The sequence below is a fragment of the Arvicanthis niloticus genome, chromosome 2, assembly GCF_011762505.2.
Source record: "Arvicanthis niloticus isolate mArvNil1 chromosome 2, mArvNil1.pat.X, whole genome shotgun sequence".
In the NCBI taxonomy this organism is placed as follows: Eukaryota; Metazoa; Chordata; class Mammalia; order Rodentia; family Muridae; genus Arvicanthis; species Arvicanthis niloticus.
The window spans coordinates 91659569-91681862 of NC_047659.1; the positions used below are offsets into that span (position 1 = coordinate 91659569).

A 22294-nucleotide genomic window follows, 5' to 3' on the forward strand; every position below is an offset into this window, starting at 1 on the left:
GCTGACATATTTCCAATGACATATTTCCTCCAACAAGGCCACACCCCAATCCTTCTAATCCTCTCAAATAGTGCCACTCCCTGGTGACCAAACATTCAAATATATGAGTCTATGGGGGCCATTCTTATCCATTTGCATGAAGAAACTGATAGAAAAGTTAATTTTTCAGCACTGGGTTGTGACAGAACTGTGACAAGTCCCTCCCACTCCCTACAAGTTTTCTGAACTCTGAGTCTGCAGCCCATTCCACTGTAACTTACCATCTTGTTCTAAGAAAGAAAGGAAGGGAGGAAAGAAGGGAGGGAGGGAGGGAGGGAGGGAGGGAGGGAGGGAGGGAGGGAGGGAGGGAAAGGAAAACAAAGAGAGAGCTAGCTTTCTTTTTTACTGCCTGTGAATGGGGGGTGGGGAAGCATATCTTGACCATTCCACTCTCTCTCTCTCTCTCTCTCAAAATCACACATATTCTCACCCTTCTCCTTACTAACACTTTACTCAGAGAAAAGCACACACCCTTATGTGATCTGGGAAGCTTCTTACCAGAGGTAAGAAAGCTACCTACCAGGCTCTCCTGCCGAGAGCTGTTCCAAAAGTCTGATAGATGTGACCCATGGCCACAGCCTCACTGAAGTTCCCTTGATGCTTTCTGAGCCATAAAATCGAGTCTGCCATCCTGCTGACTTATAAAAGCAGAGAAAGAAAAGTGTGCAGACGCTGGGAGAAACCAGCTCATCTCCACAGACACGGAAATACTTTGTTATACAAGTCCCATTGCACCTACTTACATAAACAGAAAAATCCACTCTTTAACAGGTCTCTAGAGTAACATTTTTGCTTTTTATTGACAAGGATGTTAAAGGCCTAAAATGGAATGTCCTTTCTGGTTCAGTTGAAAAATGAGTCTTTAGGGGTAAAGCTGGACCTCTAACAAGATGAGTAGAATAAAATTCATTGTTCCAATGAAAAGTGGCAAGGAGAGTATGCTGGTTGGTTTGTCAGCTTGACATAAACTAGAGTCAGCTGAGAAAGTACCTCCATCAGACTGGCCTGTAGGCATGTCTGTGTGGTTTTTCCTTAGTCACTGATTGATGCAGGAGGGTCCAGCTCACTGTGAGCAGTATCCCCCAGAGCAGGTGGTGCTGGGAGGCATAAGGACTGTAGCTGAGCATCAGCCTGGAAGCGAGCCTCTTAGCAGGGTTCCTCAATGGTCTGTGCTTCAGTTCCTGTGTTGACTTCCCTCGAGGAGGAGCTGTAAGATGTAAGATGGTATAAACCCCTTTCTGTCCCAGATTGCTTCCAGTCAGTGTTTTATCACGGCAATAGAACCCAAGACAGACAGGTAGAGATAATAAATTGGGAATTGTAGGTAATGGCCCCAATATTTTAAAATATGGATGAATTGGGACCTGCAAGTTAGCTCAGTGCTTATCATGCAAGCTTGACAACCTCAGTTCAATTCTTAGAACCCACATAGAGGTAGAACTGACTGCACAAAGTTGTCTTCTGACCATCATGCATATGTTATGACATGCATGTGCCATATACACACAAAACAATTAGAAAAACACAAAATAATAAACAAGCAAACAATTCTTGGAGGCCAAACTTAAGGAGAGGTTTATTAAATGTTAAATACTGACCAAGAGATGAACTTTGTTCAGAACCATTCTCTGGAATTTCCCAGCTGAAATGTCCAAATAGATAATTTTAATGGACCATTTTTCAGTTGATCCACTTTCTTTTAATTCCAGTCTCCATGCTTGCCATTTCTCTGTCAACAGATATTCTTTGCTTGAGTTTATATTTGTAAAGAGTATTGATCTCATGTAGTGAAATGCTTAAAAATTCTACTTGGGAAGTTCTCAGTATGGTTATGTCATTCCTGAAGTTCTGCTGTGTTACAGATCCCAGTGTTTCAGCGAGGTGGAAGTGTGGTACCAATAAAGATGGCTGTGGGGAAGTCCACCGGCTGGATGGCTGACTCCCCATATGGGCTCCGGGTTGCCCTAAGCACTCAGGTATTTGGAAAGCCGGTCACTTTTTTTCCTTTTCTATCTCTTTACAGTGGTGGCCTTTTGAGGATAAGAAAAAGTAAGAGATCTTATATGAAACAATGTTCCTGATGTTTACTCAGAACCAGGGGCTGTCATTTCTGAATTACTGTGAAGTCTGCCTTCCTGGCATTGTCCTTAGGAACTCTGAGATCCAGGAATGATGCAAATATGCTTCTGGGGGTGCAATGACCACCTCTCAGGTTGGCATGGATTGCTACTGGAAAACATCTATTATGCAGTTTGCCCCTGTAGACTAGTCCTGAAACTCAGTCTCCTACAGAAGAGGGCTATTGAAAATGTGTCTTAACTATTTGTGGTATCCCAAACCCATTCAGTAACTTCTATTCTCACTGGGCAGCTCAAATAACTAGAGTCCCCTTGAATATGGCTTGGGAGTGTTGACAGTGTCTTTGAGCCAAGTGAAGACTGTGGTGGCACACCTCTCATTTACCTCAATGCCTTACAGAGCCAAAACATATCCTCATTTTAGTTATACTTATTTATACTAATACTGTAAAGTAAGTAAATTACAGCTTTCTTTTCCATGTATCTTATTAAGCTTGTCTTTTTCAGGCAAACTATGGTCTAGGATCCATGTGGGACCACAGAATGAATGCAGTAAGCTAGAGACCCAGCCTACAGCCAACAGTGTTAGTAACTAACCTCCTGTGTGGAGGGCTGTAGTCTTTGGCTGTAAAAGGGCTCTCCCCCTACTGTGTGGAGGGCTGTAGTGTTTGGCTGTAAAAGGGCCCTCCCCCTACTGTGTGGAGGGCTGTAGTCTTTGGCTGTAAAAGGGCCCTCCCCCTACTGTGTGGAGGGCTGTAGTGTTTGGCTGTAAAAGGGCCCTCCCCCTACTGTGTGGAGGGCTGTAGTCTTTGGCTGTAAAAGGGCTCTCCCCCTACTGTGTGGAGGGCTGTAGTGTTTGGCTGTAAAAGGGGTCTCCCCCTACTGTGTAGAGGGCTGTAGTGTTTGGCTATAAAAGGGCCCTCCCCCTACTGTGTGGAGGGCTGTAGTCTTTGGCTGTAAAAGGGCCCTCCCCCTACTGTGTGGAGGGCTGTAGTGTTTGGCTGTAAAAGGGCCCTCCCCCTACTGTGTGGAGGGCTGTAGTCTTTGGCTGTAAAAGGGCCCTCCCCCCTTGAGTACCAAGGGTGTCTAGAGACAGTTGACTTCATCTATTTCATAGATTCTGTTCTGTGAACGTTCTTGTCACATTCTGGGACAATACTGTCACAGAATTTATTACTGACTATATTTCATATTTCAATGTCCTTCAACAAAGTCTAACTCTGTGTACTTCTCTTATGTAACCACGCTGTAATTTATGGCCTACTCAGGAGTGATTGAACATTGAATATGTCAGGAACTTATGTGTAACTTTGTTCAGTTCAAATGCTCAGCTTTTCAAATTTTTCACAGATTTTCGAATGTTACTCTTTTTCTTTAGAAGATGGCTTTTTTTTTTTTTTTTTTTTTTTCTGTAAAACTATTGCCATTAGCAGATCCTCTGTGATTCTCTCTGCAGGGTTCTGCTGTGGGAGAGCTGTATCTCGATGACGGCCATTCATTCCAGTACCTCCACCAGGACCAGTTCCTACACCGCAAGTTCTTATTCTGCTCCAGGGTTCTGACCAACAGGTGAGGGCAGCTACAAGCTGTATGCTCCTCTCATGGCATCTTCAAGTAAATGGGTAGCTCAGGTTCTCAATTTAGAGGCTTGAAAAATGGCCTCTGGGCTAAAGAGCCTTGGTTGCTCAGACCCAGGTTCAGTTCCTGTATGGTCTGTAACTCAGCTGCAGGGCATCTGACCCTCCTCTTCTGGCCTCCAAAGGCATGTGGTGCACTTACATACACACAGTCAATTTTATATTCCTAAAATAAAAGTAACTAATAAAGATTATTTAAGATATTATCTAAATAAATGAATGAATGGTGAAGGCCATTTGTATTTTTCAATCACTGATCATGAAAGCTCTTTCTTTTTTGCCTTTATCTTTTTTGTCCCCAAAATAAAACTATTCAGTTTAAATACACCTTAATACCTTCATTTCTCCATATTACAACTAATTAAATATCTGATTTCTTTCAGCTTGATTGTAATGTCCAAACCACACTGTATCTTTTGTGGTCTTCAGACAGTTTAGGGAGATTGATGTGGCTCCTGACTACCTAGTCCTTGGCACAGGGAATCACTTGTTTTCAGTCTCTTTGTCCTACATAGACCATGAATCCATAGAAACAAGAACTCTCAGGGTAGAGATATTGAGCTGGTGACCAGTTAAAGCCCCATCTCTCTCTCTTTCCTAATAACATCTGTATCCTTCCAGGTGTGCCGATGAGAAGGGTCATTACCCCAGCAAGTGTGTCGTGGAGCAGATCTTGGTCTTAGGCCTTAGGAAGAAGCCATCTTCTGTGACCACACACTCATCTGGTAAGCAAGCAGCTCCTTACTGCAGCATCTGTGCTGTAAGCACAGAAGTATCTGCAGAGAAGAGATGGTTTGTTCCCAAACTGTCATACTGTGTGAAGCTCAGGCCATCTCTGCCCTTTTGGGCTTTCTAGTCTCTAGAGCAGCAGTTCTCCACTTGTGGGGCACAAATAACCCTTTCACAGGGGTTACATATCAGATGCTTACATTAGGATTCATAACAGTAGCAAAATTATAGTTATGAAGTAGCAATGAAGTGATATTATGGTTGGGGGTCACCACAGCATGAGGAACTGTATTACAGGGTAGCAGCGTTAGGAAAGTTGGAAATCACTGCTCTGGATTCAGCAGGCTAGTCTGCTTTTAAAGATTTATTTATTTATTTATTTATTTTATATGAATACATTGTAGCTGTCTTCAGACACACCAGAGGGCATTGGATCCCATTAAAGGTGGTTGTGAGCCACCACGTGGCTGCTGAGAATTGAACTCAGGACCTCTGAAAGAACAGTCAGTGCTTTAACCATTGAGCCATCTCTCCAGGCCTCTGGGTGTTTCTTACTGTGTAATAGGTTACAGCCATCTTCTGTAACGAGCGCCCCCAAAATCCCTTTTCGCCCGCTAATAAGGATAGGGAGGCGGTAATCGGGTGTACTGCGACGAGGACCTTTTATTACTCCATACGATAAAGCGGAAAGACGGAAGAAACCGGAAGAGGCTCCCTTAAATACACCCTAGAGTGACGTATTCACTTCTGAATGGCTGTTCGCTCACCACCCAATATTACGCCTCGGGATAGGCCAGTGACTTGGCGCTCTTTCTGCCTAGCAGCTGCACAGAAAGATTGTTTACTGCTGGGGAAACATGAGACCAGCGCCATCTTGGAAAATGCACGTGTGTAGCCACATTGAAACAGCGGCTCACTACAATCTTCAGCCCTGGAAGCAGAGTAAACTTCTACTCTGAGGAACTGACAAAAGGAATCATCTCACCTACTGCATTTCTCAGATAAATCACTCTGCTCCTAACAGTGGCTTTCCAACCAGGACTATATTCAAAACATTGAGACTTTTCATGTTTTAAAGCATTCACAGAGTTCATGAATAAAAGTGTTTCTAGGTTTTCCTAAGTGAAATGTTAACACTGTTTAAGAACTTCAGATAACCGTATGAGATTTGAAGAAAAAAAAAAGGGGGTTTTTTTTCCTCCTGGTTTCTCACAAACTGTCTTTTTGTCTTCTTGCTGTTTAGATGGTAAAGTTCAGCCTGCAGCTTTTACATACTGTGCCAAAACATCCACCCTGAGTCTGGAGAAGCTTTCTCTGAGCATTGGTGATGACTGGGAGGTCCATGTCAGCTGATACGCAGGTGCCCTGGTGAAGTACGGGAGCACCTGATGCTCGACCTTCTTGGCTTTCTGCGAGATCTGTGCTGCCATCAAATGTGCTTCCCTGGGGAAAGTGATATTTCACTTATCTCTAGTGTACTGATGACCAGTAAATTTCAGGTTTTAAGATTTTAGCCAGGTACAGTGGCCCACTCCTGTAAACCCAGCACCCAGAAAGCTGAAGCAAAAGGATCATGAGTTCAAGACCAGCTTAAGCTATATTGCAAGACCTTGTCTCAAAAAAAAAAAAAAAAAATCAAAAATAAGATTTCAGATTTTACATTTAAAGATGTATTGTTGACACTGCACAAACACTGCTCTTCCCACAGACCCACAATTCCCTGAGACTCTGAAAGAGCTCAGGGCGTGGCCTGACTTGGAGCAGGGATACTCGAGAGGCCCTTTTGTGGGTTTGCCTTGGGCTGTATAGCACACTTACTCTACAGAGCAGCAGAGTTGCCCAACCCAATCTCCAAGTAGATGGCAGTGCCTGGCACCTCAGGGGTACCATCTACCAACAGCAGTGTGTGCATGGCAGCCTCTGCCACAGACACTCTATGGGCAAGGGCTGTGGAAAGTTCTTCTCCCCTGAGAGTGACTCCGGAACACAAGGATAAGATCCCCTTTCACGCTTCTTAGGTTCAAAAGAACCAAATCAATTCTCAAAGTCAGATTTACTCCTTTTAGTTATATTTTATTAAATACTACCTACTAACTGAAGAATATTTGTAAAGTGAATATAATGAACTATAATTAGTAAAAATGAAAAAAATACCCACATCCCACAGGTGAACTTCAAAAATAGAGCACAGGGCTGGGACTAAAATAGTACAAGTGATTGGCACTTGTCTTAGGCACGTCATATGTTAATACACTGTCTTTAAAAATCAAAAGGAATGCAGAACCCACACAGGCTTAACAAAAAGCTTTAAATAAAGACAACTCAGTACTACTGACTCTTCCTTTCACATTAGGGTCCTATATGGCTTGGCATGGGCTAGAATATTATAGCACACTGGTGCATTGTGATGACCCTGGCTCTGGAGACCTAGAGACTCCCTGCTGTCTGCTCAGCAGTTGTTCTCATTGCCTCAGCAGCAGAGCCTCTCACTACACTTCCCTTTCCTTAGCCACAGAACTGTCCCTTGCCTCCACCACACAGATCTTACGATCCTTCCAGACTCAACCCAAGCCCTACTTTTCCATGAAAAGTTCTAACCTGACACCCCCAACCCCCAGTACCCACTGGTAGTGATTTTACCTTTCTCTGAAATGCTGTCTCACAAATAATTGTACCCTACTTTGCATTCTCAGGGATGTGCCTTAATATTTCAAGCAGGACTGTGTATTTCCCTACTAGAATGTATGTTCCTTAAGATCATGTTACATTTCTCTCGTACCTGTTATACCACTGTGGTAGTTTGAATGAAAATGCCTGTCCCGCATACCCACATCTGTTTGAACAGTTGGTCCCCAGTGGGTGGTGCTGTTTGGGGAGGTTATGAAGCTTTTAGGAGGTACATCTTTGGTAGAGGAAGTATGTCATTGATTGCAGGCTTTAATCAGGTATAGCCTCATTCAGTTTCCTGTTTGCTTGCTCTGCTTCCTGTGTGCTGTTGAGATGTGATCTCTCAGCTACCTGCTTCTGCACTTGCTGTGATGCCTTCCTTGCTGTCATGTCTCCCTGTGGAACATGAGCCAAAATAAAGTCTTCTACAAGTTGCTTTTGGTTATGGTGTTTTAGCATAGCTTTTCGTCTTTGTTTGCTTCTGGTCATGAGGTAGATGCTTTTGCTTTGCCGAAAGATTCTCCCACAATGTTCTGCCTCTTTGCAGGACCAAAACAATGAAGCTAATTTATAAGGGCTAAAGACTAAAACTGTGAGCCAAGATAGCCCTTTTGACTATATAAGTTGGTTATCTCATTCATTTTGTTATAGTGATAGATAGCCGATCTACACCATAGGAATGGTCATTCAACCCAACCTAATTCCAAAGGAATATTAAATTCACTTCTCTTCCTAATCACTTGCTGAGTGCTTAAGACACCCCCAACAGCATTTTAAATGAATACATGAGTTAACTTGTTTAATCCTTATACCAACCCAACAACAGAATGACTATCATACCTACTTTACATGAGAGAAAACTGGTTCAAGGAAGAAAGTTAACAAGACTAAAGCTATGTGGTCACAGACAGCAGAGGCCACCCTAGACTTTGGTCCTGGACAGTCAACATTCAGAGACTGCTCAACTCTGTTCTTTTTTCAGGAGTAGTGATACCTTGAGCATTTTCTTGGAGGGACAGGAAGATAAGCTGAGACATAGGGTTCCTTCAAGTTACACTGCCAAGAATCGTGAGCCCATGCTCCCTTTCATTGTGTGAGTCTCTCTCTCTCTCTCTCTCTCTCTCTCTCTCTCTCTGTGTGTGTGTGTGTGTATGAGAGAGAGAGAGAGAGAGAGACATAGACATGTGTATATGTATGTGTACATGTTAGTGTGGGTGAGTGTGGCCATGCACATGAACACATGTGCCATGCCACACAGAGAAGGACAACCTGAGGTGTTGGTCCCTGCCTTCTACCTTATTTGAGACATGGTGAGACATGATTTTTTTGTTGTTTTCTGCTGCATAGGCCAACAACTGCCCATGCCTCTACAGCTTCTGCCTGTGCTTCCCATCTTGCCGTGGATGCCCTGGGATGGCAGACATGCTGCTGCACCTGGTTTTATGTGGGAGCTCAGATCCTCACACTTACATGGCAAGTGCTTTCCCACTGAGCCATCTCTCCTACCCTATGCCCCTGTTTCAGTTGTCACCTCCCACCCTTTCCTGTCTTCTAAACTTGGATCTATAGGGCTGGTCACTTAGGAACAGGCACAGCTGCAAGCTGGGACAAGCCTCTACTCTGCCAGAAGTCAGATATAGCCATTTCATTATGACCCAGAGAGCAACTACCATGGTAAAACAAAAACAAAACAAAACAAACAAACAAAACCAGGTAGAAGTTAGGCAATCAGTTCCCTCCCCCAGGATACTTTGATTCCCATTTAAAAGCCCTGAAGGAGAGTCTTCACTAGATGTGACATTCTTAGGACTTGACACTAACCTGGCTCTATTTCCAGTTCTGTCTAGATGCTGATATGTAGCTAAATAATCTAGTCAATAATCTACTAGGATACACATTGGGTAGTAGACTTGATCTCAGTGTGTCCAGTGGGCAAGAGAGGGATTTCCTTGACTGGAAATTCTGCTGAGTGGCATTTTCTACCCAGTTGGCCTGAAAGCTGACTCCAGAACATTCTAGAAAAAATAACGACCCTAAAATACTGTTTTCCGTGTATCCTGTAGCTATTGCTTCCGTAGCCTGTATGGCTGCCTAATCCTTAATACACTTTGCTGATTTCTGGTGTTCACCTGTCTCAGATACTCTCACTTCTTAAGTGAGACAAGCTGAGTTCTTAATGTCAATGCAGAAGTATCTCCAGCTAGGTCCTTCACTTACACTCAGTCTAGCCACGCACTGGCCTCTTGCTTTCCTGCTCACATCTCACTTCACATCTATTTTTAGTTTTCCTGGCTTAGGCTTCTTCAGGCCACTGAAACACAACCCTCATTCTCTTTTTCTCCCTCTGGCAAGCATGCTGCTGGTAGGCGCCCCCAGGTAGAAACTGCGTCAAAATCCTTTATTGCCTCTTCCTCAGGAAAACCTATTGCCCTAGGGCCATAGTTCATCTATTTAAGTTGGTCAGAAGCCAGCCAGTTTTCTGATAGGATTTAAACTTTGAAGAGAACGTGGCCATTTTTTTCCTCAGATGACAGAGTCACTTCAACTTCCGCTCTGTAATAGCTTTCTTTCTTTGAAGGTAGCTGAATCTTATTTTCTTTAAAACGTCTTCCTTCCAAAGTTGCCTGCCATGCCAACCGTCATTAGTCCAACTGTGGCCCCAAGGACAGAGGCTGAGCCCAGGTCCCCAGGGCCAGTGCCTCACCCAGCTCAAGGCAAGACAACCGAGGCTGGAGGTGGACATCCAAGCGGCATCTATTCAGCCATCATCAGCCGCAATTTTCCGATCATTGGCGTGAAAGAGAAGACGTTTGAGCAGCTCCACAAGAAGTGCCTAGAGAAGAAAGTCCTTTATTTGGATCCTGAGTTCCCACCGGATGAGACCTCTCTCTTTTATAGCCAGAAGTTCCCTATTCAGTTCGTCTGGAAGAGACCTCCGGTGAGTAACTTACTGGTTTTGTAGCTGGCTAGAGTTTGCCTCAGAGACTTCCTCCCACTCAGCACCTCCCCAAGCACAGCTGGGCACATGGACATGGGGGAAGGATCCTGGCAGGGGCCTGAGCTCTGGCTGCAAGCATAAAAAAGAGAAGACAGGGTCAAGTCTAAGAGAGAGCAGGCAGGGCTGGTTCTCTTTCAAGGTCCTCTTTCTGCTGTTCATGAAAGAAATTAGATCCCAAATTCATCTTAAAAATAGCGATCCCTTCCCCAGAATCAGTTCCAGAGTATCCAGAGCTATACTCTCTGCCTAACTATATTGAGACTTCTTCCATTTCTCAGGCTAAAATCCTGAGATGCTGTTCTTTTTGTTTTGGTCATTTGCCAGTGGCCATGGATTTCTGAAACACAGAAGCCAGGGAAAGAGGAGAGAGGCAAAGACTACTTTTTGTAACATATAACACTGAGATTGGAAGAATTTTGCCTGTATACCTCACTGCATAAATTAGGATTCCAAAACCCAGCAATAGACTCAGCATATGACAGGGCCTGGATGAAACCCTACTTGCTAGCCTCAGGCTTTCAGTAACAGGGATCCACCCAAGGGAAATTTATGTTTCCCTGGCTCCCTTCTCTGATCATGCCTCCAACCTGACTCTTGTTTTTAAAACAAGAAACATTTTAGTCACAAGACAATCTGGGGCTAGGAGTTGAGCTTAGTGGTAGAGTTCTCCTCAGCATGTCAGGGGCCCTGTGTGCAATCTCTAACACTTATAAGCTATCAGTAAATAAATATTAAAAGAGGGAGAGAGAAAAAGTAATAACAGCAAAAAGAGAGAAATAGTTATTGCAGATCTGCTAGCTTCATGTACTGGGCAAGTTACTAGGAAAAGTGTTGTGAACAAGAGACCAAAACTTACACTGTTACATAGTCTAGAGTCTCCAGGAGAACATGACATTGAGGTTGAGTGGTCACCAGGATTCTGTCACCACAGAGTAGATGGGATCAAAGAGCAGGCCATGTCAGGGGCAAGAAACCTTTCATGAAGAAGTGATGTTTGGGTTCCTCACAGGATTCATTGGTCTATGTTTTTCTTTATTTACTAACTAGAGCTGTCTCCTCTCCCCTTCTGCTGTCCTTTGATAAGGCCCATTCATGGCTGTCATGAATGTCCTGAGCATAGAAGATCATGCTGCAGTGGTTTGGGTATAACTCAGCACTCACCTAACATGTGAGAGAGTGGCCAACACAATCAATGTATTTAGACACACCACGCCCCACTCAGCCCCCACTACCTGCAGCTTAAGTCCAAGCTGCCTGACTGAGCACAGCCTTCTCAAACAGGCCCGTGACTGACCTCTCACTTTCACTCTCTTCCCCTAAACTTGATGCTGCAGCAGAACATCTGGCTGCAGTGGAACATCTGGCTGCAGTGCCCTTCCAGGCTTTGTCTGACTGGCTCCTTCTTGTGTTCTCTGTATGACTCTTCCTTCAACCTCTCTCACCTCTCCTGGTGCTGGGAACAGGGTTTGTTCGAGGTCATTCATAGACTTTGTACATATTCTGAATACAATAGTATACAGATGCTGATAGCAAATGAATACCCACATGGAAGCGTCTGATGCAGGACAGCCCTGCCTTCCAAAGTAGGAAACCCCTAGAAGCTTTGTCTAATAGTACTCAAAAGGTAAAGGGACCAAAACCTAAAAACACTGTTTTTACTGAAATCACTGATGGCTTTGAGCCTAAAAGCTAGATTTGCAAATCTGCAATGTTCTGTGGCAGTCACAGCGGTCTGTGAGCACATATGAACCAGTGTGCTCCAAGAGACCTGGCTGTTTGACATTCAGCCCTTATCGCCATCACCAACAACAAAGATCTTGAATTTTCAAACCATCTTGGTAGTGGGTTGGAGAGGTGGCTCAGTGGTTAAGAGCACTTCCTGCTCTCAATGAGAACTTTTGTTTGGTTCCCAGCACCTACATATGGTGGCTCACAACTGTCAAACTCCAATTCCCAGGGAGCCAGTGCCTCTTATGATCTCTGCAGGCTCCAGCACACGAGTAGTGCACATACATACACACATTCATATGTACAAATAAAATTAAAGATCAGGGCATACTTGTATTTATTAACATACATTCTTTTTTTCTTTTTTGTTTTTGTTTTTTGAGACTGGGTTTCTCTGTCCTGGAACTCACTCTGTAGACCAGGCTGGCCTAGAACTCAGTAATCCACCTGCCTCTGCCTCCCAAGTGCTGGAATTAAAGGCGTGCACCACCACTGCCCGGCTTAACATACATTCTAAAATGGGTTTAGAGGTGGGCAGAGTTAGAGAGTGTTATCCAAGCCCTTCACTTTACGTGATTATGGTCCAGAAAGAACAAAGGACTTATGTATATTGAAAGGACTCCAGAACATTGTAAATTATAAAACCCTTCTTGGAAACATCCGTTTTCCCAAGCACTTCCTTGGACATAGTAAGCTCTGTTAGGCCTAACAGTATGAAGAAGAAGTCTGAAAAGGAAAAGGAGGAGATGAGGGCTTCATTTTGCTGGCATATTCACTCCCTTGCTGGCGCTGTTGGTGTTTTAAGCCCACATCGAGCTGTGCTTTGCCCAGCTGTCTGATCTTCACTCCATCACCTGCTAGTTCCCTAGCTGCTGAAACCTGCACCTGAAGAAACCCACCAGTCAGACAGAGGCCCCTCAGTACCTCCCTTCTGGAGACCTACTGCTTACTACCATAACTGGAAAGTTCTTGAATTAGGCTCCATTTAAGTGTGTTTCCAAAGCTACTGCTCACTAACAACCATGTGCTACTAAGCTGAGATGTTCATCCTAGCACTTGCTTGATCTCCGCGTCCATGGCAGGTAATGGTCACCCCCTCACCCCAACAAGCACTTTTGAAGGAAGCCTTGTGGTGTAAGATCCACTGTGGTTTCAGCGCTGTGGGGCTATATGAGGAACGTACTGCAGTGGGTGGAAAAAAGAGACGAATGGGCGTGAATTCAGCCACCTTGGCTAGAATCCGCTGCTCTCTGTGTGACCTGCAGGCTTCCTGCTATCCTTATGCCCCTTCCAGGATCTTCACTATCTGGGCTGAAGTTACTTATCCCCAGTACTAAGGCAGTTAGTACTGGGGATAAGAGAAAATGCCCAGGACTCACTGAGCTCTAGGGTGGTGGAGATGGAGGAGGAGACTCTGCAGCTCAGAGGCTGCGGGTTGAAGACCTTCGTAGCTCTCCAAGGATGCCTCAGGGCCTCTCACACTCCAGAAGCATTCTGGTTACTCCACAATGCCACCAGTACAGCACGAAAACTGCTATCAAACACTCCATGTAGGTCTAGGAGCAAAATGTTGAAGAACAACTGCCAATGGTCTGAGGTAGTCAGCTTTCCTCCTGACACGAGTCTGAAGGGCAAAGGAGCTCTCCTTCAGTACATACTGCCCTGATTCCACACTGGAAAACTTTTGATTTCTAGCTGGAAGTCATCTGGCTACAACCTAGACAGCAGTGAAGGAATCCAGTGGTGCCCTCTGTTCCTAGGTTCTCACTCTGACTTTGGTTGCTTTATCAGATAGTTACCAAACGCTTGGGCAGGGGCTTGTCCAGCACAGGGCATTAGAGCCCTCAACTGTACAGCCAAGCCTCATTATCTAGAGCCTATATTTGTTGTTCTCCTACTTAGTTAAATTCATTGATAACTTCCAAATCAATGCTGTGCTTTTATGGCTATTTGTGGCCTTGCTCAGGACTCTGAAAACCTGAAGTCATCAGGCATACTGGTTCCCAGCTGAGATCAAACACTAACCAACATATCAGCACCCTCAAGGAAGGGCTTTTTTCCTGATTCCAGGAGCCCTCTGGAACTTATGGGCTCTTCTAGGGCCCCCACAGCCTCTAAAGTGAAGTCTATAACTGAAATATCTTCTCAGCCTGGGGTCATTTAACCAGTATTACTCAATTTTGAAATGAAGAAACAATAGGCCAGTATAAAATAACAATTGCCCCATGCCATTGTGAGCAGATTTAGAAATAGCTGGACTCCAGAAGAACCTAGTCTGCATGCAGGGACACCCAGCCCCAACCCAGGACTTGGCATAACTACATAGCTCATTTCTCAGTGAAATTATCTTCTCAATGAAAGTAGGTTAGCAAGAGGTCTTTGCTTAAGATCTGTTATAGTGTGTCTGTTGACTTCTGTCAGACAGTTGAAAGGGAAGTTGGGTATTGCACTAGCCACAAGAAGGAAGAACTGGGTCACAGTACACAGTAGTTTGAAACAGGATTTGAACAAGCAGACCTGGTGGGAAGCCTGGTCTGCTGCTAGCAGCAAGTCAGGAAAATGATCCAAGTTCCACTTTGCATTTTCGTAAAGGAGCTAAACGCACTCTCAGTTTATCACTGCACTGTGATGTCCCTAAAGTCCTAGCTTAGTGGTTCTCCACCTTCCTAATGCTTTGACCCAGTTCCTCAAGTTGTGATGACCCCCAACCATAAAATTTCCATTGCTACTCCATAACTGTAATTTCGATATTTTTATGAATCGTAATGTAAATATCTGATATTTCCGATGGTCTAGGTGATCCCAAAGGGGTCTTATCAGACAAGCTGAGAACCACTGTCTTAGGTGCCCGTAATAAGGCAATAATAGCCATTAACAAGATAGCCCAGGACATAGATTTTGAAACCAGGGGAACCAGAACTACTGTACCCACCACTAAACCATGTGACAGACTATTCCTGGGTCTCAGCTTCCTCATCTGTAAAAAGCAAATGAAAACTCCAGCTTTCCTGGAGTTGCTGGAAAGATAAAACAAGATACTGCATCCAACACACATACACACACGCACGCACACACACAGCACAGGCAGTGAGTGATGCTGCTGGTAACTGAAATGCTAACTGAGATGTCTGGTCCAGCTGAGCTTCCAGCTGCTCTGCAGAGAATCACAGTACCCACCAACCCGGGACAGCAGAGGGTAGGGGAGGCTGCAACGTTTTGGTGAAAGTGAAGGTTCTAGAAATAACAGGATTGCCTCAGCTCCTCCTGGGGGTCATGTCAGCTCCTCCTGGGGGTCATGGTGGGGACAGAGCCCCAGGGACCACAGTGAATACGTTGAAATGACTTAGCAGGGTAATGTAGGAAACAAGAAAGGCAGGGACAGAAATGACCAAGAAACCACGAAACGATGCATTTCCCTTATTAAAAAGCCGCAGCATCCGTTTTGCACATTTGTACCTTTCTTTTTGGGAAATTGCCATTTTATTCCTCCTCCCCCCCTTTCCCCTTCCCCTTCTCCTCTTCTTCCTCCTCCTGATTTTGAGACAGGGTCTCCCTATGTTGCCCTGGCTAGCCTGGAACTCACAGGTTTGCCTGCTTCTGCTTCCTGAGTGCTTTAGTGTGCATCTGTACATGAATCACGTGTGAGTTCCTTGACCCACGTGTGTCAGAGGACACACACATAGAGTTGGTTCTCTCCTTCCATGCCCCTACATGGGCTCCAGGGTTTGAACTCAGGACATCATATAGCAAATGTCTTTACCCACTGAGCTGTCTCGCAGGCTCCATTCATGTATTTTCAAGCATCTGCTAATGTCTTTTCCTCTTATAACATGTCTTACTTCTTATTTATTTATTTATTTATTTATTTATTTATTTATTTGTGAGTGTACACAGGCATGTGCCATTGCAATGCATCCAGGCATCATGGTCTGAGGACAACTATCAGGACTCAGTTCTCTTCTTCCACCACGTGGGTCCCAGGAACCAACTCAGATCGTCAGGCTTTGTAGCAGGTGCCTCTATCTGCTGAGCCATCTGTCTGTCTGGCCAATTTAATTTTCTTTTTTGTCTTCTTAAGTATGTTATCTCAGCTGAGGTTTCTATTGCTGTGAAGAGACACCACAACCATGGCAACTCTTATAAAGGAAGACACTTCATTAGGGCTGCTTTTCAGTTTTAAAGGTTTAGTCCATTATTGTCATGATGGAAACATGGTGACTTGGTGCTGGAGAAGCAGAGTCCTACATTTGGATCTGCAGGCAGCAGAAGGAGGCTCTGCCATGCTGGCCAGACTTGAGCTTATAAGACCTCAAGTCCACAGTGACAACTTCCTCTGGCAAGGCTGCACCTACTCCAACCTCCTAATAGTGCCATTCCCTATGGACCAGGCATTCAAACACATGAGTCTATGGGGGCCATTTCTATTCACTACCACAGATATATCATCCTGCATTCTTGCTCATTACTGAGGCAAGCCTGCCATTTCCTCTCCTGTGCTGTCCAGTCTTAGTATCTGATACACCAGCTTCATTAACTGGTTGGGGATGGTACCTTCTTCCATTCTCTAAGATTGTATAAGATCAAAACTAGATATTCCTTAAATAGCTCTTGTTAGTGTTTTCTCTAAAGGAAACTTTTTTTAATCTACAGATGTAACTGCTTTGATAATCATAGGATAATATGAAATTATTTTTTCTTTTTTTTCTTTTTTTCTTTTTTTATTTTTTCTTTGTAAATCAGTGCTTATTGTTATTTTTCTTGGAATTTGTAGTGACTTTCTATGAAATTTTTGCTTTTGCTAAAAAGAATATATCTTGTTAGATGTAGGTTCATAAACATTTGTGTTTATATATTTATATATATTTATATATATATATTTGTGTTTATATAAAATATATTTATTCTTTCAATTTCAATATTCCTGTGTTCTGATACCTTAAAAACATCTAAAACTTAAAAAAAAAAATTCAACCGTGGGGATGGAGAGATGGTTTACCATCTGGCTGCTCTACCAGAGGACCAGGGTTCGATTCCCAGCACTGGTATGGTGGGCCTCAACTATCTGTAACTCTAGTCCCAAGGGATCAATGACCTCTTCCAGCCTCAGGCATGCACATTAGCAAATATGGTGCTACATTGCAGCCAGAACACCCAAACACAGTAAAATAAATAGATTTTTGAAAATGTTAATTCAATCTCTAGCCAGCTTTGGCAGGTAAGAGTCTGAAATCCTAGGACTCAGGGGAGGAGGCAGGCAGGGGGATCAGGAAGATCAGGAAGTCAAGGCCAGCCTTTTCCACAAAGTGAGTTCAAGTCCAAGCTGCAGTATAAGGCCAAGTTCCCAAAAAGAAAAAAAGCATCCATCAATTTGAAAAGAATACTTTTTATTATTTACATAATTTTTAAACATTAATTTGTTTATTGTGTATACATGTGGGGATAATAAGGGATGGGCATGGTAATATGTTTAACATACAATATATGCCATTAAAAAATAATTGAGGACAAGCTCCTTTTTATTGAGAATTTCATACATGTATATAATGGGTTTTTTTGGTTTGCTTTTTGCTTTGTTTTGTTTTGAGATAGGGTCTCATTATGTGGCATTGACTGGATGGAACTCATTATGTAAACCAGGATGGCCTCGAAATCAAAGAGGTCTACCTACCTCTGCCTCACGGTGCTGAGATTAAAGGCATTTACCACTACATCTAGCCATGTAATGTGTTTTGATCAAATTCATACCCCATTTCCTCCTTCCAGGAAGGAGGAAATTCCTCTTCTCTGCTGCTACTTTGCACTCCCAGCTGTTCCTCTGCCTATTCACTTTTGTTTTATGTGAATGGATTTGTCTGCATGTATGTGCACCGCATGCACACAGTGCCCTTAGAGACCAGAGGAGTGTGTGAGACAGCTGTTTTCATCATGTGATCCCCTGCAAGAACATGGTGCTCTCAACCTTCTCTTCAGATGTCTTTTTCTTTTCTAAAGCCCACTGGTTCTACTTAGTGCCATCTGTATGTGCATGGCTGGAGGACCATCTACTGGAGTATGGGTAGCCTCGGGGTAGCCTCGGGGGCCACATCCCAAAGAAAACTTAGTCTTCTTCCTCCAGCATCCATCAACTATTAATGGTTTCTCAGTCAGGCTTTTATTCCATGGACTTTTCCCTGCGAGCTCCCAAGACAGATAAGGGATGGTAGAGCGTTGCCTACACCCAGACATCTCTCAGAGAGCACAGCCGGAGTGGAACTGATCCCTGCTCAAATTAGGCTTGGGCCTACTCTATTCCATAGAGACAAGGGGAGACAAAGGCCATGTCATAATAAAGCCAGTTAGGCTTCTGTTTTCCCCACCAGAAAACTGGCACTTCAGAAATCACGTGACCAGCAGTTGCTAATCTAGCTGATACTTGCAAGGCCCGGCCCCACTGAAGCACTTTCTTCCTTGTCATTTTTCCTCCCCCCCCCCCCCCCCATGACTTGAGCTATATAAGCTAGCCCCAAACAAGCTGTCCTCTGAAACAGTACTCACTGCCTTCTGCTTGCTCCTCAGCTCCCCCGAACCCTGAGACTGCTGTGGGCAATGGCCAGTTAGGGTCCGGGGACCCACTTCTCCCCAACCCATGCTGAAATTTGTGGCTGGTTTGGTCATCTGCAGGTCTTGTGTGTGCAATCATATTCATTGTTTGCATTTATAAACTGCACTGTCATATCTACCAAATACTGTTTGACTACAGACACCCACTACTTCTGGCTCTTAGAATCTTTTTATTTCTTCTTCCGCAATGATCTCTGAGCCTTGAGAGGAGGGGCTATGGCATAGATGTTCCATTTAGAGCTAAGGATTCCACAGTCTTATTCTCTGAACATTGACTAGTTGTGGGTCTCTGTATTAGCTGTTGTCTACTGCACAAAGAAGTTTCTCTGATGAGGGTTGAGAAATACACTTATCTATGGGTATAAAGACAAGAACGTAGAGGACAATTTAATGCTACATTTAGCAAAATAATAGTATTAGGTTCTCCCCTAGGTACTATGAACTAATCAATCATGAGGTTTTGGCTCAGTTAACAATACCAGACGTGAATTCCATTGGGTGGACTGGATTTTAAATTAAATCAGAAAGTGGTTGGTTACTCCCATAACACTTATGCCACTATCACATGAGTGGGAGCATTTTGCCAAGACAGTCATTGTAGTTCATAGAGTTCATGGTTGAACACTTTCTCCCCAAGTATATGTAGAAATAGAATAAGTAGTATAAGTAGAATATGGCACAATAAAAATCTATCCAGTAGAAATGAAGTTTTCTGGCTCCTACCAGCTTGAGCCTCCACATTCTATGACTGAAGTGTGTGGTGTGTTCAGGGGTTAGGTCTTACTATCAAGTTCTAGCAAGAGCAATAGCCTGTATTGTTTAGAGGAATCTATGGTCCACAATGACCAACAATATGAAAAGAGATAACCCAGACCTAGCATTGGGCTTTTTATTTGATAGCCTATGATACCTAGGTAAGCATGTCTATTATTATAGGGTTAATTCCATTTTAATTAATTAATCTATTTATTATAGTTAATAAATTTTAGTTAATTAATCTATTTATTATAGGGTTAATTCCATTTAAACTCATTTTATATGTATATATTCTAAGAAGTTTTACACAATAATAGGTTCATGTGGCATTTCCAATGGTCTTTAGTGTTAGTTATCCCTCCTCATACATCCTCCTTATCCTACCCTCTCATATACCCCAGCCCATTTAAGAAAAAACACTTTTTAATTAGAATCATTTTCAGCTACTACAGAATCCTAATGATAAAAATGATTTAAACTTTAGTGGAACTAAGAATCTGCTGATAAAATGATTTAAAATGCAATCACTGGATCTGGGAAAACAGCTCAGTAGGTGAAGTGGAATAAATCATGAGATCATGAGTTCTGCCCCCAGGACCTCTGTTTTTAAAAAGCCAGGTGTGGTAGAATATATTCCCATGATCCCTATGCTAGAGACAGAGAGACTGGTGCATTTATGAGGTTCACTGGCTAACTATCCTAGGCTAATCAGTGAACTCCAGGTTTGGTGAGAAACCCTGTTACCAGTGGTCATGGTCTGAACTGGGTGCTTCCAGGGTCTTGACCTCTCCTCAAAGAATTGAAAATAAGGGCACACAGAGATTCACAAAAGAAGCAGGATAATTATATTGTAAGGGAACTGATGAACAGATTATAGGGGGGCATAATGTCAAGACAGACAGCAGGCCACGTGAGTGCTCAAGGACCTAACTCTGTTTGGAGCTTTCTTTTATGATCTGGGAGAGAAGGAGGAGTTGATTACTAAGGCGTATGGCTTGGGCAATTCTTTATTTTGATTGATAGATTAAGCTGTATATTCATTTTCCCTACTGTGCGTGTCCTTTCCTATAATACATCTGGCTTTGATCATACACACACACAACTGTACACAGGCATAAGATAGTAAATAGATATTCTCCCTAAAATGTTACTAGAGGACACACACAGTTTTGTATGACTAAGCATGCACTCCAAACCAGTTCAAACCAGATTGGTCCTTCTATTGTTCATACCTTGATATATTAACTAGAAACACCTAATTTCAGGAAAATAGTAAGTTGGGCCAGGTAGCACACCATTACTCCACACCAAAGCCAAGTAAGATCCCTGAGTTTGAGAAAAGACTGTGCTACATGGAGATACCTCTCTCCAAAGCAAAGACTCACTGTGTAAAAATAAAAATTTTCTATGTAACACCTGGATCTCTGGACCTCAGAGAACATTTGGTTTTGGTGAATGCTTGGCATTAAGCTGTTTCTATAACCTTTTAGTCAGATGCCTTAATTTAGGGATCTTAGGCTGGAACACACCGTGGCCTTCCTGCTATGGGTGGGGCCTTACACATCCACTGGCCACCTACCCTTTTAAACCTGGCTTTGGGTTGGTAGCAGGACGATCAGGTCCTTATCTGAATGAAAGCTTGTAAAACAGAGGGTTCTAGAATGCATGCAGAGTTCCATTTTTAATACTGTTTGTCTTTCCGTGTTCATAGGCTTTATTTTTATTTACTAATTTTAGTTTGGCATTTATACATTATAATAATTAATGCCTGGTAAATGGTAGGGTATGAATGCTGAATGACTTCCTTACTTCTGCCTTAGTTACCCATGGTCAACACTTGAGAGAGTCCAAAGCCTTATTTGAAGTTGGTCACTGACCACCCTACTCTCCCAACCCCCCCACACATAGAAAAGAAAGGAAAGAAGAAAGGAAGGAAGGAAAGAAAGAAACAAAAAAAGACCCAAAGAAACAAAGATGCAAAGAAAGAAACAAAGAAAGAAAGGCACTGTTTCCTTGATTGTTAACAGAGGTAGGGAAAAGACTTTTGTTCAAAGATGGGAGTAAGTGTAACCTGAGACAGGTTGGGGGCTAGATGTGTTGTTTATAGAGGGGTATGTGTACAGAAGTACTAGCAAGTGAAGAAACTAGGATACCAAGTGCATTACTGCCAAGTGTGAGGGATACATAACCCAAACCAAATGGGAACTCCAAGCTAAACTGTCTCCTGTGCTTGCAGGCTCCAACACTGTCTCAAAAAACAAGATGAACAGAACCTGAGGAACAACACCTCTGGCCTCCACTTGAAAGCACACACACATGTACACACACACACACACACACACACACATGCACACATACACACATGCATACGCACACAGACACACACACAGACACACTTATATACAGACACACACACACTCATACTCAAATACACAAATTCACACTCACAAACACACACATACACTTACACACAAACATGCATACTCTCTCTCTCACACACACAGAATAAATAATATACACAGAGAGAATAATAAATAAAAAATAGATAGATAGATAGATAGATAGATAGATAGATAGATAGATACAGAGACTAGCCCATACCTCAACTTGAGATTAGGCCACAAAAACCTGGATTTTATTTGTTTGTTTGTTTTTAAATTTTGTTTTGTTTTTGCTTGTTTAGCTTTTGTTACAGTCTTACTCTACAATTAATGCTGGCTTAGGACGCTCCACATTGGCCAGGCTGGCCTATAACTCAGAGAAATCCTCCTGCCTCAACTCTCAAGTGCTGGGATTGTAGGTCTGTACCATCATACGCACCAGAAAGCTGCATTTTTACACTGGTGTAGCACTTTAAAGAGGATGCCAGAAGTTCTGACTATACTTTGAGTTACACTGAGTAGACGACAACAGTAGAGGTCAGTGAGCTGGTGGAGACTGGACACCCTTCTACCATGCAGCCTGCCAGTCCCACCTTCCCGGTTTCTTCCGTTCTCTGTGTAAGCATAATGACAGTGTGGGAAAGCAAGCGTTCTGAGCAATAGTACCCCAGCACAAACAGG

The 22294-nt window shown here is 43.3% G+C and overlaps 2 protein-coding genes across 5 annotated transcripts in view; both read left to right on the forward strand.

Annotated features, from left to right (window-relative positions):
* Positions 1–7584, forward strand: part of Ganc (glucosidase alpha, neutral C) — a 53553-nt gene extending 45969 nt beyond the window's left edge. For both annotated transcript variants that reach the window (XM_076929553.1, XM_034494062.2), the window contains 4 exons: positions 1902–2015; positions 3574–3686; positions 4376–4479; positions 5727–7584. In XM_076929553.1, coding sequence (XP_076785668.1) covers positions 1902–2015; positions 3574–3686; positions 4376–4479; positions 5727–5836 — 441 coding nt within the window. In that variant the 3' untranslated portion in view covers positions 5837–7584. The remainder of the gene's footprint in view (positions 1–1901; positions 2016–3573; positions 3687–4375; positions 4480–5726) is intronic.
* Positions 7585–7736: 152 nt separating this feature from the next.
* Capn3 (calpain 3) overlaps positions 7737–22294 on the forward strand; it is a 49059-nt gene continuing 34501 nt past the window's right edge. For 2 of the 3 annotated variants that reach the window (XM_076929556.1, XM_076929557.1), the window contains exons 1-3: positions 7737–8243; positions 8498–8623; positions 9771–10088. In XM_076929556.1, coding sequence (XP_076785671.1) covers positions 8564–8623; positions 9771–10088 — 378 coding nt within the window. In that variant the 5' untranslated portion in view covers positions 7737–8243; positions 8498–8563. Of the gene's footprint in view, positions 8244–8318; positions 8624–9770; positions 10089–22294 lie in introns of those variants that run through there. The other variant, XM_034494068.3, reaches the window with a different exon arrangement.